This window comes from Pelmatolapia mariae, linkage group LG20 (genome assembly GCF_036321145.2).
Source record: "Pelmatolapia mariae isolate MD_Pm_ZW linkage group LG20, Pm_UMD_F_2, whole genome shotgun sequence".
NCBI lineage: Eukaryota > Metazoa > Chordata > Actinopteri > Cichliformes > Cichlidae > Pelmatolapia > Pelmatolapia mariae.
Genome location: NC_086244.1, coordinates 26,073,865 through 26,088,616, shown reverse-complemented (window position 1 = coordinate 26,088,616; position 14,752 = coordinate 26,073,865). Strand labels below are relative to the sequence as shown.

The following is a 14,752-nucleotide window of genomic DNA, read 5'->3' as shown; positions in this document are numbered from 1 at the left end:
CATATGTCATGTGCTGGAAGCATGGAGCTGGGTGCAGGGTCATAATGTGAAATACCACATCATTTACTGTGTACCTCCTGGTTGGGTCAGAACAGACAAAAAGGACACGTTTGCCATTTGTTACATATGCGGCGAATCCACTGAGGGTTGAGAATCACAGTCAAGGAGGGAGAGAAAGAGAGAGGTGAGGAGAAGGTGAGAAACGTTTTCATGTGCAAAGACCATAAATTTAACACCTTCCCCTGTACGAGCAAGAAGGCAGACGGGCCATCTTACCGAAAGGGTAATGGAGAAAGTGATGAAGAAACGGGTAAAGGTATCTGTGACAAGAGTGAGAATGGAGGGCGTGCCAGAAGGGAGCCAGAGGAAATAAACAAGGCCAGGTAGAGGTGGGGGCGATTTGGGAATGAGGAGCAAGCACTGGGAAGGCGGGCGGGCGGGCAGGCGTCGGGGTCATAAAAACTAGGAGATGTGTTCTGGCCTCTGGGTCTTCATATCTTTTACATTTCTAATTAAAAGAGATAAAGAGTGAGGGAGTCATCAATCCCACAGTGATTTCCCAGTTAAGGTTTTAGAGGGGGCTGTAAACTAGGCAGCCCGGCATCATTGATTTTATAATTAGCTATCGTCACCCCAGACTTAAGATGGAGGGAGTGTGGTAGAGGGGCACGACGAGAGCTTAAAAGACAGAGCAGCGCGACTCTGCTGGTAGAGTGGGGAGGATGAAGATGATGAGGAAGTCAGCCCTGAGGGGGGACTGCAGGAGAGTCAAAGGTGAGGAGAGAAAAAAAAAAAAACCAGAATGGGAAATGTATATGAAACAGGCAATGAGCCAAAAGGGAATATAGGCTATATAGCCGTGTGAAAAGAAATGGCATAGTTAATTACCAGTGAAATGTCATGTGAGGATCAAAATATTGCTATAATCATTGGCCAGAAAAAGACACATTAGACCCAATAATGGATACATAAACCTTTTTATTATGCAGAACCCCACCCAAACCCCATTACATGACTGGTAAGAAAATACACAGTGTACATGTGGGATAACCTTCACACACAGAAGTTCAAAACAAACCGTAACCACTGGAGTTTTATTGCGGTGTGAGACAGTGTCCTGATGAGGAGCACTCGTACTGGAGATCTCAGTGGAACAACAAAAAGATAACTTCCTTGAGACATAAAGTCAGATTACAACTACAAACAAGGACTACTGAGAATACGTTTAGTGTGCCATCTTCTGGGAAAGAACACAGGGCTCCTTAAAACCTTTCAACCATCCACAGATGTAGTGTAACACAAGGTAAATGAGGCATCGGAAAGACGTTTACTTCTTTCACTCCTAATTTTATAAACTTAAACATTAGGATCAATTCCTTCCATATGTATTTTTTTTTACATCTACCTTAACCATACGATGTTGGCATCACTCACTTCCATTAGCACCAATACCTTGCAACAACATAACCTTTAAACAACCCATTAAAGTATTTGAAAACATAAAGTAAAAATAGAAAAGATAGATAAAACGTGAGTAAACACAACACACGTGGGTAATGGTTATGATAACAATGATGAAGGACACAGATGGCATATTGGTGAGTATCAATATCAACTTTTCATCTAAAAACTCTTCTCTAGTAAAAATAGGGTGCAAATACAGCAGATAAAATCAAGCATCAAGGTATCTAGTAAATTCTCTTAGCCAAGCATGGAAAATTTTGTTACACATTGCACAAACTGTGAAAACTGTACACCTGTTTCAAACTAAACCTGAATATAGTTTAATTGCAGCATAACTCAAATTAATTATAAATAGAAAATCATGAAAAATGCATATAATATTGATTAAAACGTAGGCAGCATTTCTTTTATTAGGCAGTATATTACCATAGGGCTGGGGGAAAGTATCAACACCATGATTCTGATGTCAGGATCTATAAAGATGATTCTACTTCATTATTTTAGGCACAAATTTAGAACTGCATCACAATGATTTCTGTGCAATCTAGCTGTAATAAAGGCTGATGCTAAATATCCCAAATGAGGAGCTAGAGAATTTCAATAAACCCAGGTTCATTAATAAATAAAAATTGCAGCTTTGCAGTGTAAAGCTAATGAACATTAATTTTATAATAACGATTATGTGAAGTTACTCAAGTAGAAGGTTGCATGTCGTCCCTATTTAAATAGACCTGAAGCACAATCTGTTGAAAAAGCTTTCTATTTCAAAAGCTCGTCCTAAGCGTCAGCATCCCTAAATCACCTTAACTGCATCTGCATGACAACAATCACCTGCTAATGCATACAAGAAAGTGCAAATCAAATCTTAGTTCTGAGTAAATGGAGGAGAAATATGATGTCATAGACCTACATTACTGCAATATAATTTAGCATGATGCTGTATCATTACTTTATGCCGCCATGAAAAGTGTTCGAAGCTGCTGTGGAGAATTTAATGCTGGAAGAGAGTTTTGCTATGATTTCCAGCGGAGCTGGGCCTGCACAAAACATCATAATTACAGTGCCTGTCATGACTCCTAATCACAAATGCCATAAAAACGACATAACATCCATCGTAAAGCTCTCGACATAGCAATGATTCAACAGAAATCATTCTGCTACAGCCTGCAAACTCTCAAATGCCAGAGCCCATGTCTAAAAGCCTGCTGCTTCAAACTGTGCACCACTCTTATGTCAGTCATAAACATTGTGTTGACCTGCCACCGCTGGCAAAAACAGTCAGGGTAAAAACACAGCAATCTAGAAGGACAAAAAACAAGGTTTATGGCAGATACAACATAATTGCATATTAAAATTTTGTCTGTGTATAGAGCATAAGCTGTATTTGTGCTTGTTATAGGAAGTAATGCGGAAACAACAAGGTCCCTCTTTCCCTTTTTGATCACTTGCTGTGGGTAGGTGTCCACTGGTTACCAGAGCGAGGTGTCAGCTGAACCACTGGAGGAAGAAACAAAGGAGAGAGAAAGGATGTGTGTGTGTGAGTGTGTTAAAAAATGGAAAGAAACACACATTCTGGTTGAAAGAGCAGGCGAGACGAAAGGAGTGGGTGAGTGGGAGAGCGAGAGCCTTAATGATGCTGAAAATTGGCCCGTGACTGCGGTACACCCCTCAGGTAAATCATTGCTACAGCTTGCTGTCAACTTGTCTGTCCCCTTGTCCTCCCATCTCGCCCCTCCCATGCCCCGAATGTGTCTCAAACAGCCTCCCTCGCTTCACCCTGACTCAACTTCTTTTACGACCACGTATTCAAAACTTCCATCTTCGAGTCATATTCACCGTGCCACCATAAATAACTAGTTGCACATGTCTGTGTGCATTAGATACCTTTGAATTCATTGTGCACGCATCAAACCATTTCTGCGAGAAGCCAGTGAAGGAAAGTAACGGAGTACATTTACTCAGGCATACATACATTAATTCACTCCCCAGTTTTGAGATACTTTTCTATGTTCCAGGGAGAAATACGATACTTTTTACCCCACTGCATTTTTATAGCGGCTTTGTTCTTTAATTACTTTGCCGACTAAGACTGTACACACAAATCAAGTCATGAGCTCATAAAATATAGAGACGATGCTAGAGTTTAAAACCAGCCAGCATGACGGGGTGATATCTGGTGGCTTGTTTTGCCTCAGAGAAATTTTCATTTCCATATGCAGTCAGCAATGCAAATCTTTTTTGAACCTTAAATCTTCACCTGTGCACAATTTGTTGCAATCCCTCACGTGTTTAGCAATCCTACACCCTTTATTGAGAATATCCTTCAGTGTATTTTGAGTGCCGACAAGAAGTTATTTCTGACTTTTAGAGGCTATAACACTAGCAGTTTATGAAACTGTTATATCATCTGCGACATTAAATACTTTCTTGTAATAGTAAAAGGAAGCGGTTGAAGAACAAATATGCTTGAGTAAAATTCCTTTGTTCAAAACTGTCCCGTACTACACATATAAGCAAAATATAAGTACTATGTCTGCAGTAGCATGGCCCTCATCACTGATATATTATTAGATATAATATTAATAGATTGTTACTACTAATGCAATAATCTGAAAATAGCATGGTACATGTCAGTGTGGAGGTATTGTTTGTGAATTAAGGTATTTTCAGCCAATGATTTCTAAGTGTTTAAAAGACTACAAGTGAAGAAGAAAAATAATCACAAATCTTTGCTTCTTTATATATTGTACACTTTGTCTCTCTTTCACTGGTAAAAAATACTGATGACTTTTTAACAATGCAATGTATTCTATGATCTATACTATCGTACCCTATCCTAACGCTGATCAAAATCAAAAGGATAACTTTTGCTTTTAACATTTTAACTTAATTTTCTGTAAATACATAAAGTTTATACTTTAATATTGGTTAAAAAAAAGAAAAGAAAAAGAGTATTACTCCATTAATACTTTACAGTAATGGGTATAAAGAGTAAGTTTTACATGTATAAACATATAAGGGTACGTGTTTGTAGTGGAAAGCTGTACCTGAGAAAAGTATCCATGGGGTCAGGCAACAAAAGAGCCGTTTCCTCTCCAGAGCTGTTCCTTCTACACTCACGTGGATCGCATTCCTCCTCCTTAATACAGTAAAACACACACACACACGCACAGGATGACACTTAACACATATCTATCCAGCAGCTATTACCATCCAATAACTTGCACACTAGCAGCCTAATTGGTACTAGGAGATAATGTCTATATCAAACGACCCACTGCCCGTGTTTAACTGGTGTGCATGGCTATCAGCATGAAGGCATAGCTCAGTTTCAATATCACATATAATTATGGTGCACGTCTCACCGAATCAGAGCTGTGTGCCAGAGTGTCAGCGGTGGCCTGGTGTGGAAGGGAGAGCGGTGCCGGCTGGTTGATGACCACTTCCCTCCTGCTTACCTCCCTGGGGGAGAGAGGAGGGGTGGCAAGGAGCAACGAGTCAGGCTGCCCCTGCTCACATAGGCTGTAGTGTGCCAGGGGCCTCGGTGGGTGGAGGATCTGCAAAGCCTCTGGGTTCTCATCCTCCGAGTCAGATAACACACTGTCAGGACGGCCTGCCAGACAGAAACATTAGTTAAGAAATGGCGGTCACTTTTCCTCAGAGTGCTGCTCTTGTCGTCCACAACACAGGCCAATCTGAACAAAATTTAGTGTGGCTCTTGAATGATAGTTAACACTTTTATTGTTCACATCTGCAGGGCATACAGTAGATTGATGTGTAGCTCAATTCACCTGTAGAGGCAACTGGGGCCGAGTTCCACTTGGCGCTTGCCACTGTTCCCATCTTCTGTTCCAGCTGACAGATGTACTCCATCAACTCCTGTGGTGAAAAATGCAGTCATCACCCTTATAACCCTCAAAATGTCTGACCTCTTCAAACCAGCACTACATAACATTATTGCACTCTTAAAACACAATGGAAACATTTGCCATTATACAAATGTTATCACAGTACAATGAACATTTAAGTCCTTCCTTGGTTTCTCATGTGCCACACATTGGCTGTTGTACTTAGATATGGCTGGAGTTATAATTAGGCTGGACAGTAATTTAGAAAAAGAATTGAATATTTACTTCTGCCTTCAGATTGAAAATGTGATGGTAGTTAGCCAACAAAACTCTGCAGGCACTTTAACAACAACAGCACCGACTGCCCTGAAATCCACCGATTTATATTGCACTGTAAACAAATTATATTGCACAATAACAAGAGGACAACCACAGGGAGATGATTCCCAACAGCAGGGTCATTCACAATAAGAGTATTACTGTTGTTATATCAGTAAGGATATGCGTTCATTATTAATACAAAGATTTTAGAAAAAATTGCAGGGGTGTGCCCAGTCTTTATAGTCACACACTAAACTAGATTTACATTTAAAAACTAAACCATGAGACCTCAGCAACTGATAATGGCACAAAGTCTTTAACTGTGACACCACACATGCACAGTGTTAAATAAGTACACTACCCACCCAGAGTTTATCGTTCGCTGCTTTTTAAAAATAGTTTCTGTCAGCACTGATTCAAATCATCCACCGTGGCAGACAATGTTTCTAACCTGTTTCTCTGCAAGCAGCTGCTCCTTCTCTTTTTGGGCAACCCTCAGGCTGGCCTTCAGCTCCTGAAGCTCCCTACGGGTTTCGCTCAGCTGAACCTACAAGCCAGATATCACAAAACAGCAGGGTAGGGTATATTAGAACCACTTGAAAGACACTTTGACTTTTGTGTGATGTTCTAGAAGTAAACAGGGTATTTTTTTGCCAACATCTAAATGATGCTCATACTGAGTTTGACCTTGTTTTTGCCAGTTCATACAAAACTATTTGTCACACAGATACAGAGTAGGCTATAATGTATATGAAGCAGCTTCTCTCACCCGGTTGCAATCTTTTTCTCTTCCAAGCTCAACCTCTAGCTTCACTCTCTCCATCCTTTCCTCTTGCAGCCTCTCCTCCATCGCCTGCATCTCTTGGCTGAGTTTCTCCAAACGCTCATGGTCTTTCTATGAGGGTGACACACAGACACTACTACTTACTGTATTTACTTCATATATAATTTATTTGCCTCTGCCATTAGATCTTTAGGTTATGGACTAAACTATTGACTCGATGTCATACCACCTACACAACACCTACAGAAGCTGCTCAGCCATGCAAAGCCATGCCATGAAGCTCCTGGTGCAGTTTCCATGCTGATATTAAGGGAGTTTGAAACTCTGGAGTTATTGGGTCAGAATAGCGTTGGGGCCCCTGCTCTCTGTAGCTTTACATGCTCTGCCACTTCATGGCTGAGTTGCTGTAGTTCCTAGATGCTTCCACTTTCCAATAATACCACTTACAGTTGATTGAGGAATATCTAGGAGGGAAGAAATTTCCCAAACTGACTCATTGCAATGGTGGCATCATATTAGGGTACCACGCTCAATTTAAGCTCTTCAGAGTAGGTACTTCATGTAATACACATCAGGCAATAGGATTGAACACACCTGAATTCAAGGAGTCAGAGGTGTGACCCAATACTTTTAGTAGTGCCAGCCATATAGGCCCATTTTGAGAACTATAGAACATTTTGTTCTTTTTCTCGTTATTATTAATATCCACTTCATACATCGAATGTTACATATACCAAATATTACAAATACACACATACTAAAAGAGATGAGAGAGAAAACCCCCCCGCAACAACTTTGAATCAAAACGAAGACTTGTAAAAATAAAATCAGGTCTACTGGGCGTGACATGCTTAACCCATTTTTATCAAAAATAAAACAAACTGTTCAGATGTATAATAGCAATATATTGCTATCCTCTCCCTTTTTAAAAATATTCTATACATGTATTCCTTGCACCTTCATATCAACATAATGTCGCACCTGCTAATATTGATAAAAATCTCCCTTTTCTGATTTCTCTTTAAGCATTTAAAAACTGACCGTTTTTTCTTCTTTTATTATGTTGCATACAATTGTTATTAATGCCATGGGAATATTTCACTTTGAAACCTTGTGGCATTTATTAGTGACATTCTACATTTTCCAGATTTCATGCTCTACAGCGATGCAGTACCTCAGCCGAGCGCTGCATGTTCTGCCTCTCCTGGGCCCAGTGGGCTCTTCCCTCTCTCAGGGCCAGACTGGAATCTGCAAGCTGAAGGGTGAGCTGAGCGGCCTGAAGGCGAGCCTGATGCAGTTCAGCTTGCCCCTGATCCCTCTGGGCAACCATAGAGCTTAGGTCACTCTTCAAGCCCTCAGCAGCTCGTTCGCTCATGTGCAGCCGCTCACGCAGGCTACGCATTTCTTTCAGAGATGCCTCATTTTCCGCCTGTACATAAAGGACCAAGAAACCATGTTGGTTACTCATCTCATACTTTAGGTGATTTTCTGTATATTGCCAGACCCAGAAATATCTAAGAGTGAATTTGAAATGGTCATTGTTGTTTGTTTGTAATTCTTTTAAAACATAATTGCTTAGTTAAAATACAAAAAAACATGTTCCAAATAAAGTAGCAGTGATGACTTTCCCCAAAAAATCAATTCTGATTTTATGTCCAAATACTTGTAACACATTTAACAAGAGTCGAGTTGAAAACAAACAAACAAAAATCCTATTTTTACATCCTCTGAGTGAGCATCCTGGTCGAGTTTCAACTGCTAAATCATTCATTAATCAGTAATTTGTTTTCCATAAATGATCTGACCTCTTTCCTGTGGGCTGTGGTGAGTTTCTGGGTGAGGGTGGTGATGGTGTTTTGAAGCTGCAGGACACTGGTGTCTCTTTGGGCGAGGGAGTTCCTCAGGCCCTGGAACTCCTTTGACAGGATTTTGAGCTCACTTTCTGTTTGTTCCAGCTTAGTCTAAGGAAAAAAAAGGCAAAAGATGGGAAAACTGAGATGTTGGGGGGAAAAGGACCATGTTTTAGTATGTTACACAGTATGTTTTGAACAGTGCACCTGCAGGCTCCTTCTCTCACTCTCCTCTTCTTTTCTCAGAGCTCCTGCCCTCCTGGCTCTTTCCTTAATTCTGCACATACAGATTTTGTTATAGAACAATCAAAACTATTCACAGGACCCACATAAAAGTAAAAGAAGGACAAATGAGAAAACCATGTCAAACCTCTCTAACTCTGTCTCTTTTTCCACAGCTCTCTGTGCCAGGGTTTTGATGTCGTCCTCTAGCTCTCGGATTCGTGCTTTGCTTGCCTCCCTGGCATCCATTAAAGCAGTTTTCTCCTGGGCTAGTGATTCTCCTAATGCCTTTTCCTCCTAACAGACCAGAGGCGTGTTTAATTTTTGTGTTAATATAATAACTCAGGCAATTTCTTAAATGTCTCCTGCTTACATTTTTTACACTTAACACACAGGGACATTATTTAAGCAGAAATGCTTTATCTGAGAATGAGGGCACTGCTGCAGGGAAATGGAAGCAGGCACATCGGTTCTAATCAAAAGATTGTGCCAATCATTTGCATAAGCTTCATACATCACCTTCTGCTTCTTCTCCAGCTCATCAAGCTTCTCTAGAGTTTGGTTCAGCTCTTTCTGAAGCCTGGCGATATCACCCTCCAGCTCTTTGCGTCTTCTGTCCCAGGCCTCTCTCGCTCGCTTGTACTCCTCCTTCTCTTTCTCTCTTTGCTCTTTAACCGCCTCCTGCACCTGCAAAAGCTCAGCGCGCTCTCGCAGACATTCCTGCAGTCGATTCTAACAAGAAAGAGAACAGAGGAAGCAAGCAGCATGATTGTGTGCTCGTCTTTGTGTAACTGCAGTAAACAAGAGTATTGATCCCCCCCCCAGCAGATGTGTTTTATAAGCACTCGTTACTCTCCAAAAGTTGATTCTGTTCATCTGGACGTAGCGTTTTGTGGGAGAAAGTCACTTAGATGAGATTTACTTTCCTGGATGATTGCGAATGCATCAAGACGTAAGCACTCGTTAATTTTACAAAACTGAAAACACACTCTCCCATGCAGTATCTTATCCACTCACCTGCAGCAGCTCAGCCCTGGGGACTACCAGCAGCATATCTGTGCCTGCCTCCTCTCCATGGGAGTCTTCCTCAAGAGTCACCAGATCCTCAAGTGGCTTTGGTGCACAAAAAGTGAATTTAGAGCTGCGAGAGCACACCTTCCCTTTAGCATCAATATATACGAACTCATACTCCTGGGAGCTGGGCTTGGGTAGGTAGGAAGCTAAAACAGTGATTTAAAAAAAAGAAAAAAAGCAAAAGGTTATATTACAATCTGCAGAGAAGAATAATTGTTTTTCACAGTAGCCATGCTTTAATTTAGACCCTACTTCCCATTATACTCCTTTGTTGGTTAGTTGGACTTTTAGACAGTCTAAATTACATACCTATAATTTTGGAACATCTAATCACAATTTAAATTAATGTTCTGGTAAATATGAACTATGAGTCTAATACATTTATTTGTATTATATCGCTGGTTAAGATGATGTGTTTGCCATCAAAAACCCATTTCACAGACCCTTTTTACAGCAAACATTTTGACTTGTCAAAGTAGGGAAAGTGTATGAATAATGGCTGTATTCCACTTAGGGGAGGTCCCCCTTTTGCACATTCTGTTTTATTGCCATGAAATAGGAAACTTAATGGAACTAGGAAAACATTACTTTGACCTGCTCCTCCCCTACTGTGACAACTAAAAATACACAGACGGGTGACAAATTCATGTAAAAACTACTCGCTGTAAACTTAATGCCCTTTAATTCATCATCTGTCTTACTGCAGTCTAAAATGGCCTAACTTTGCAAACTTGGATTAAGCCCACTGCTAAACTAAAACATTTATTAAATAAAGCTATCTTTTTTATTTAGTCTTAGAAAATGTCTGATAATACTACAATTCAGTAACACCAGGTTCACAATGTTGCGATACACCTTCTGGCCACTAGTGGCAGCAGTGCGGCCATTCACCGCAGGTGAGCGACAAAACGATGACGTCTTGTATGTAACTTGTGTCCCAGGGCAGGGGCTGAGGTCTGTAAGCGTCTATTCATTCTTGAGCGAGTTCTTGTTGTATCATTTGTGAAAAACCGCAGAGTACCTGAAATAGCAGAGCGTCTCTGGTTAGCTAAGCTGGCCAAAGTCTTAAACAGGTGTTTTAAGTGACTCTCGGGGCAGTTTGGTGCTTTTTTTCATGTAAAACTTGAAGCGGTCTGCCAGTTGAGCTTCTCTGCGCCATTTATTTATATGTTTTTTGTATACATCTTCGGCGTAACAGAAGCAGTTAAACAACTTTGTATGTTCTGCTTTTGTCCTGTAGTGTCAAAAACAGCTAGCTCCAGCAAGCTAAACGCTCATTAAGCAACACGTGTTTACATAACACATTATAAAATAGCTTTGCAGTCGCCTCGATTGTTTGTGCTATGCTGCTATGTCCTGTTGAAACCACAGAAATTAATCTAGTATCAATTCAACAAACATCCTGTTAATGACGCGGTCCATGCTTTCAGCTGTCCGGCCAAAAAATGTTTTCCTGGTATTTAAACCGCTGTAAATGACTTGCTGGCCTATAATCTGTCAAACGTATCTCTCATGAAGGATATCAAGTCATTATGTGCCAGAAAGAAAATTCCTGTCACAAAGTAGAAGCTACAATCAGTTTTTGGCAAAGTGACTTTTATATATCCTTTATGAATCGATGTAAAAACTATCGTTGACAGTAAAAACGTCTTCAAAAGAGAGCTGGCCAAGAGGGCAGGAGAAATTGCAACAAATATAACATAACAGTTCTATAAAGATATTTTAAGTGGCCCAACAGGACTGGATTGATTAAAATGTAGAGCACAAAGTGGGTATGATAATGCTGAGTTAAAAGACACTTGCAGAACAGGTCATTGCTTTATTTTGTACGTAACCACTTCATAAATCCTGTTGACTACAGCCTATCTACCAATATAAGCAAAGATATTAGTCATAAAAACACATCAGCAATCACTGTTTGGCATAAGACTGTCGCTCATAAAGTTGAAGGCTTACAAATTTTGAGAGCAAAATAACTGCTTTTCAGACCAGCTGTGCTACTTGCATAACGTTAAGACTTTCACTATCACCAAACTCCTGAATCTGTTTCCTTTTCATGCACCTTTAACCAAGCATACTGGAACTGATGATGATACACCTCCTGCCTCCCGCACTGACCACAAAGCAGTCAGCCTTATTCTGTGACTCCTTCCAGCCTATAAAGTAAGCTGATCTAATATCATTATCTCACACAGACCATAGCTTCATGTTTGGAGTGATTTACTTAGAATTACTGTTTCACAATACACCTACAGCAAAGGGCCAAGATAGAAAACAGACAGAGGGAATGACATACGGTAAAGTTTATGAGCTGTATTTCAACTTCGAGCACCGGCTAAGGTCACAGAAGAGGCGACCTTCTTTTTAAATCACAGCATTGCTGCTGATAAGGAACCATCAGTACTTTCTTTAGTTTCCTTTCTCTGTACTGAAGAATGACATTGACAGTATGTTTAAGTTAGCGATAAATCACTTTACCAGGGGTCAATGCCACACCTGCTGCACACGTGCCCCTCACCCTCAATCAGGCTTATCAGCTGCCCCTGACACACAGGACAAAGTGAACACTGTATTCTCCAGTGAGCAGCAGCAGTCAGCAGAGCAGCCTTTGGGCCATTGTCTTTGTCATCCTCATTACTCAACCTCCTGCTTACTAAAGAAATGAATTCAAACCATGACAGAGAGTGTCTCTGTTAGAAACCAAGCTAAGTTAGATATTTTTGTTGTGCACAGGATTTTTCCCCCCTTTTTTCTGCTGAAGAATTATTTTAAGATAGAAATAAACATTTGCTTCCACTCAGTATGTGATTCACTAGCATTTTGTAAACAACAGAGCAATTCATTTTACAGAGGCATCAATCTCCTGCTGAAGGTTTTATGTGCTGATCTAGTACAGATCCTGTGTGACTATGGGAAGTAAACACAGTTAGAAAACAAAGGTATGAATACCCTGAAACTGAACACAGCAGTTGACATCTGTGCCCTCTTGGTAGTCAGCCGGGGCTAGCGCCCATACAAAGGTGTGGTATTCCTTTACTGATGTCCATCCCTCCTGAAGAAGAAAATGTGTGCACAGTGTTAACTTCCAGTTGGATATTATTTACTTAGTTGCTTTTCGAGAAATTCATCAGAATAGCAATACCTTGAAGAGCCCTATCCAATCATTACTGGCCCATATGTGCCGTGAGCTCAGCGTGTAGTGGCAGTCGACTCTGCTCTCAGGAAAGTAGCTGCAGCCCACGTTTCTAAACTCCACCTGCCAATCCTTGTCCATGGCAACACAAAACAAATGCTCTATTGCACCTACAAGAAAGAAAGAAGGAAAAAAACAAACAAACCCCAAATCAACCTAGAAACCAACATGCACAGTTACATTACAGATTACATTACACAGCTATTTCTGGAATATAGGTAAGAGGTGGTCACTGCTGAACAAACAAGAGGCCCCAAGTGTGTGAATATTTTTGTTCAGTGTAAGATCTAGACTGAGTGCACACTTAAGGAAACAGCACCGATGCACAACTAATCCTCAGTGACAGCATGGTCTTAAGGCAACATGACACGTTACACAGGTTTTCACCAGGGGCTATTTCAGTCATCTTCAAAATCATTTGCTATTATACAGCATCACGTGTAAGCATGCAGTATATGGGCTCAGATTCCACTAGTGGTTACTTCCCACGAATTTGTGGTATCTCTGCAGTTAACCACACTGCTTGCCTACCTACAGAAAGCATTATTTTTGTGTGTGGCGTAATAACTATGGTATAGGCAACATTTATGATGTGATGGTACACTGTTACACAAACAGGGCAAAACACATGGTAAATATACATTTTAATAGAGCAGTAGAGACAAGCATGATGAGATTTTCAAAAGGAACAAAAATAAAGCAAGCGCACGATAAACCCAATGAGGATTTACAGCGAGCATGTTCTTTAAACTTGGATTAACTTTGACTCTTCTGTACTTTACATTTATTCCCTGTGGTACAGTCAATAATCACAGATGATAAAAGTTTTCTATTTTTTGCGAAACACCCAAAACCTACATAAGGTACGAATAGTTTCTCATGTAAATACGGACAAGATAAAATACAGACAGCGCGTAAAACAATACACCAGTGATCAAAATAGCTTTCCGTGGACTCGTTTTACATGGCACGAGGCTTAAGGCCCAACAGTAGCACATGTCAAGAAAACAGTGTGTCATGCCCGTCGATGAAAGCTTTAAGATGACAAACAAACAATCACAGGCATTACGGACAGACCTGAATCCGTGCACGTTAGTTATATTTGTTAATTTGATGGAAATGCAAATAATGAGAGACAATGCAGGGCTTTGTTAACTACCAAAAGAGATCTGCGCACATTATCTCGACCCGTTTCTGATGTCTTTGTTACCTTTACGGTCCTCAGCCCTCTGTAGACGGTCTAAAGGAGCCCTCTATGTGCGAGGTACCGGACTGACAGTCCTCAAGAAACCCACGAAAAAACACGGCCGATGCAGACTCGCTTTCCTCACGGAGCTCAGCTGGACCAACAACGCGAAATAACAACAAAAAAGCCAAAGCAAAACACAAGCACGACAGCTTCTTCTGCACCGCGGAATTATGGGAGCTGTTGTTCACGATGTAGCTGAAACTACGCCGAGATACCCCGTTTTAAACTACAACCCCCAGGCTCACAGTAGACTAACAGATCCGCTGAATGTAATCTGACGCGTCTCATCGGCCGCCGTTGTTTTTCGCATCGGATATCTGCCAAACCGCGGCTGTCCTGCTCATTCACCAATGGAATGAGTGTGTGTTATTTGCGATGAGAGGAAGACACCCGTAGCGGATGTAATAATGAAAACGGATGTTTTTATTTGCAGTGATTGTTCGAGTTCATAAATATTTGCTATATTGCGCTGTAAACAAATCTGCTCATTGTTTTCCATGCAGTTGGTAGACTTCGCACTATGACGGTTATTTAATTTGATGGTAAAGTATTACAGGTTATAGTGTTTGCCTATTTATTTTAGTTTAAATCAGTGTCCCACGGGAGCCTTTTCCACTTCACGTATTATCTGTACTTTGATGAGGAAAATCAGGAACCACCGCAGATCCTCTGACGTCAGCCCACGTTCCAGATTTGATGGAGGGGAATTCGGATTTTAGCCAAAAACATTTTCCCAAATAATCCAGT

General features: G+C 40.8%; 1 protein-coding gene across 1 annotated transcript; it reads right to left on the bottom strand.

The window, feature by feature from the left end:
• Positions 1-958: 958 nt before the first annotated feature.
• On the bottom strand, positions 959-14,172 carry calcoco1a (calcium binding and coiled-coil domain 1a). The gene is made up of 15 exons (XM_063464363.1): positions 13,967-14,172; positions 12,706-12,866; positions 12,513-12,615; positions 9,507-9,709; positions 9,009-9,221; positions 8,638-8,786; positions 8,475-8,544; positions 8,223-8,378; positions 7,592-7,846; positions 6,403-6,528; positions 6,085-6,180; positions 5,256-5,343; positions 4,830-5,077; positions 4,512-4,603; positions 959-2,961 (listed from the first exon to the last, which is right to left on the bottom strand). Exons 2-15 carry the CDS (start codon positions 12,835-12,837, stop codon positions 2,934-2,936), a joined length of 1,959 nt encoding a protein of 652 aa, XP_063320433.1. The 5' UTR covers positions 12,838-12,866; positions 13,967-14,172; the 3' UTR covers positions 959-2,933.
• Positions 14,173-14,752: the final 580 nt, after the last annotated feature.

What these genes read in the sequence shown, in the direction of transcription:
- calcoco1a (XM_063464363.1), bottom strand. Translation starts at nt 12,837, where the DNA reads ATGGACAAGGATTGGCAGGTGGAGTTTAGAAACGTGGGCTGCAGCTAC. An exon ending in ATTGGATAGGGCTCTTCAAG is followed by an intron (nt 12,616 to 12,705) that starts GTATTGCTATTC and finishes TTTCTTCTTCAG; the next exon opens with GAGGGATGGACATCAGTAAA. An exon ending in CCAGGGCTGAGCTGCTGCAG is followed by an intron (nt 9,222 to 9,506) that starts GTGAGTGGATAA and finishes CTTTCTTGTTAG; the next exon opens with AATCGACTGCAGGAATGTCT.